At 40.3% G+C, this 2,926-nt stretch overlaps 1 protein-coding gene across 1 annotated transcript; it reads right to left on the reverse strand.

The window, feature by feature from the left end:
- LOC109363621 (RNA-directed DNA polymerase homolog) lies at nt 419-874 on the reverse strand. The gene has a single exon (XM_019609872.1). It carries the CDS (start codon nt 872-874, stop codon nt 419-421), a length of 456 nt encoding a protein of 151 aa, XP_019465417.1.

The following is a 2,926-nucleotide window of genomic DNA, read 5'->3' on the forward strand; positions in this document are numbered from 1 at the left end:
AGAACAGCTCCAATTGCAGAAGCGTCAGTTTCAACCTCAAAAGTAGCTAAGAAGTCTGGTAGATGTAGGATAGATGTTTCAATCATTTTATGTTTTGATGTTGTAAAGGCCAACTGAGCCTGATGTGTCCATGTAAATTGTTTATGTTTGAGCAAGTTGGTGAGGGGAGCGGCGAGAGTGGTGTACTGCTTAACAAATTTTCTGTAAAAACTAGTGAGCCCTAAAAACCCCTAAGAGTCGTGTGCGAACGAGGTTGTGGCCAATGCACCATAGCTTGAATCTTTTCCGAATCTGGTTGGACTCCCGCCATAGATATGATATGCCCAAAATAAGCAACTGAATCGACTCCAAACTGACACTTAGATAATTTCGCATAAAACTGTTTAGAATGCAATAGGCTTAACACAATTTCCAAATGTTACAAATGATCTTGAAAACTTGTGTTATAGATAAGGATGTCATAAAAAACTAGAACAAAACGACGCAAATGAGGCATGAGCAGGTCATTCATGGCCGCATGAAATGTTGAAGTGTCATTAGTAAGTCTGAAGGGCATGTCTAGGAACTCATAGTGTCCATCAAATGTGAGAAACACTGTTTTGTGAGTATTCGCTAGATCAACTCGGATCTGATGATATCCCAAGCGCAGACCAATCTTAGAAAAAATTGGTGCGCTCCCTAATTCATCCAGTAGTTCATCAATAGTGAGAATGGGAAACCAATCTAGTATATTAATGGCATTCAGTGTCCTATAGTCAACGCAGAACCTCCGATTCCCATCTTTTTTTATAACCAACAAAACTTGGGAAGAAAATGGGCTAGTATTGGGAACCACAATGTCAACTTCTAGCATGCCTTTAAGTATAGTGGTCATGATATCTTTTTGGGAGTGAGGGTAGTAGTAGGGGCGATTATTGACTGTGGTAGAGGAGGGTAGCAAATGGATATGGTGGTCATGAACACATGTGGGAGGTAGAGTGGTGGGTGTCTGGAAAACAGGTTGGTATGTGACTGCAAATTGGGGGCAAGGTTCAAGTTGTTAGCATTTGGTGAGTTGGTGGAAAGTTGAAAGTTGTATAGAATAGGAAGAGTCACATGTGAGTGTTATTGTTGCCTGGTCCACTGAAAATTGCATAGAGGGGACTGAAAAATCCGAGATAATTGCATCGAGTACCACATCCGCCCCTTTAATGGGAAGTAGATAAAATGGAATGATGAATTCTTGGCTTTGTAGTGTTATTGAAGTATGCTCACATAATCCACTATAGTAAATATGGGCCCCATTTCCTACCCTAACTGGAAATTGGGGAGTTGGAGTGATAGGCAGATTGAGTTGGGAAGCCAATCTTGGTTGTAGGATATTATGGGAGCTTCCTGTGTCCACCAAAATAGTAATAGGATGCCCATAAATTGACCTAGAAAATTTAAGTGTCTTAGGAGAGAGTTGTCCCCATAGAGCCTGATCAAAAATGTGAAAATGAATAAGATCATCATGAAGAAGTTCTACCTATGCTAATTCTGGCGCTGCTGTCGTATAATCCGGATTATCCAACTCAACTTTTAGTGGCAGTGGTGTGCAACAATAATTTCTTTGGCTGGCACCAATGTCCAGAAAAGGATTTTACATCACAATTATAGCAGAGGCATTATACTCGTCATTCCTATAATAGGGCAGTGGAGAGGCGACGAATAGGTAAAGTTGGGGTAGCCGGGGTGGGAGAGCTATGTTGGTTAATGTGGGACGTTTTGGGAGTATAGGTTGTGTGTGGAGGATAAGGGTTTTTGCTTTGTTTGAATATAGTATGGCTGGAGTCATGGACTTTAGCCTCCACCAGTTTTTCCAAGCCTAACGCTTCTGAAATGCAACAAGGGCGAAGAATGGCCAGCTCATGTCGGATCTCTAGTAAAAGCCCGGATATAAAACAGGTTAAAATAATTTTTGGAGATAAAACCCAAATCCTGTTATATAGTTTTTCAAACTGTTTTTGATATTCAGTCATTGGGCCATGTTGCCTTAGCTAGAAAAGTTCATACTCATGGTTAGTGTAGGCGGACGGGCCAAAACGGGTCTGCAAGTCCTGTGTAAATGAATGACAATCTTAGAGTTGGGAATTATGGAACATACATTTAAACTAGCTTAAAGCTTCCCCTTGCATATAAAAAGACATCATATGCATCCGTTGTTTTGACGATACTAGGTAAAGTTGGAAAAACTGCTCAGCATGGAAAATCCAGTCTACGAGTTCAAATCCATCAAAAGGCATGAGTTGGAGCTTAGGTGGTCTAGGTTGTTGGTTAGGCATGTGGTGGGGTGGAATTGGTTGGGGAATGTGGTTGTGTAAGTGGTGTGGGTATAGGTGGTTAGGCATGTGGTGGGATGGAATTGGTTGGAGAATGAGGGTTTGGGTTGGGTATACTGTGAGTAAGATGAGAAGAAAAGAGTTGGGCTGGAGATCTAGAAGGTGGATCAGGTAGAAGAATGGGTACAAACTTGATTTCAGCAAGTTTGTCACTGATGTTGTGTAGAACTGTCGTGATAGCTACATGACGAGCATCTTGTAGCTCATGATTTTCCCTTAATTTGTCTATGAACAACTGGGAAGTAGTGTCATCAACATCTTTTTTGTGAGTTCTTGGGAGACAGAGAACAAAATGAAAGTACCAAAATGTTAGGAAGCTGGATATTCTAAGAGAGAAAATTATGTCTAAGGCAAGAGTAAATTATTGAATATACTTCTTCATATATTTTCTTATAGTCCAATTCATCTTATATAAGAAAAGACAAATAAGGTAAATGAATCTCAACCTGGATCTTACAAAAAAGATAAAATTGGTTGTCACAGAAATATTAGAATCTACTCATATCATTATTCCATAACAAAGTCCCTTTGCCAACTAGGGACAGTCTTCTCCATTTGGGCCTCTT

The sequence above is a fragment of the Lupinus angustifolius genome, chromosome LG13 (assembly GCF_001865875.1).
Source record: "Lupinus angustifolius cultivar Tanjil chromosome LG13, LupAngTanjil_v1.0, whole genome shotgun sequence".
Classification (NCBI taxonomy): domain Eukaryota; kingdom Viridiplantae; phylum Streptophyta; class Magnoliopsida; order Fabales; family Fabaceae; genus Lupinus; species Lupinus angustifolius.

Coding starts and splice junctions, on each gene's coding strand:
- LOC109363621 (XM_019609872.1), bottom strand. CDS start 874: ATGACCACTATACTTAAAGGCATGCTAGAAGTTGACATTGTGGTTCCC.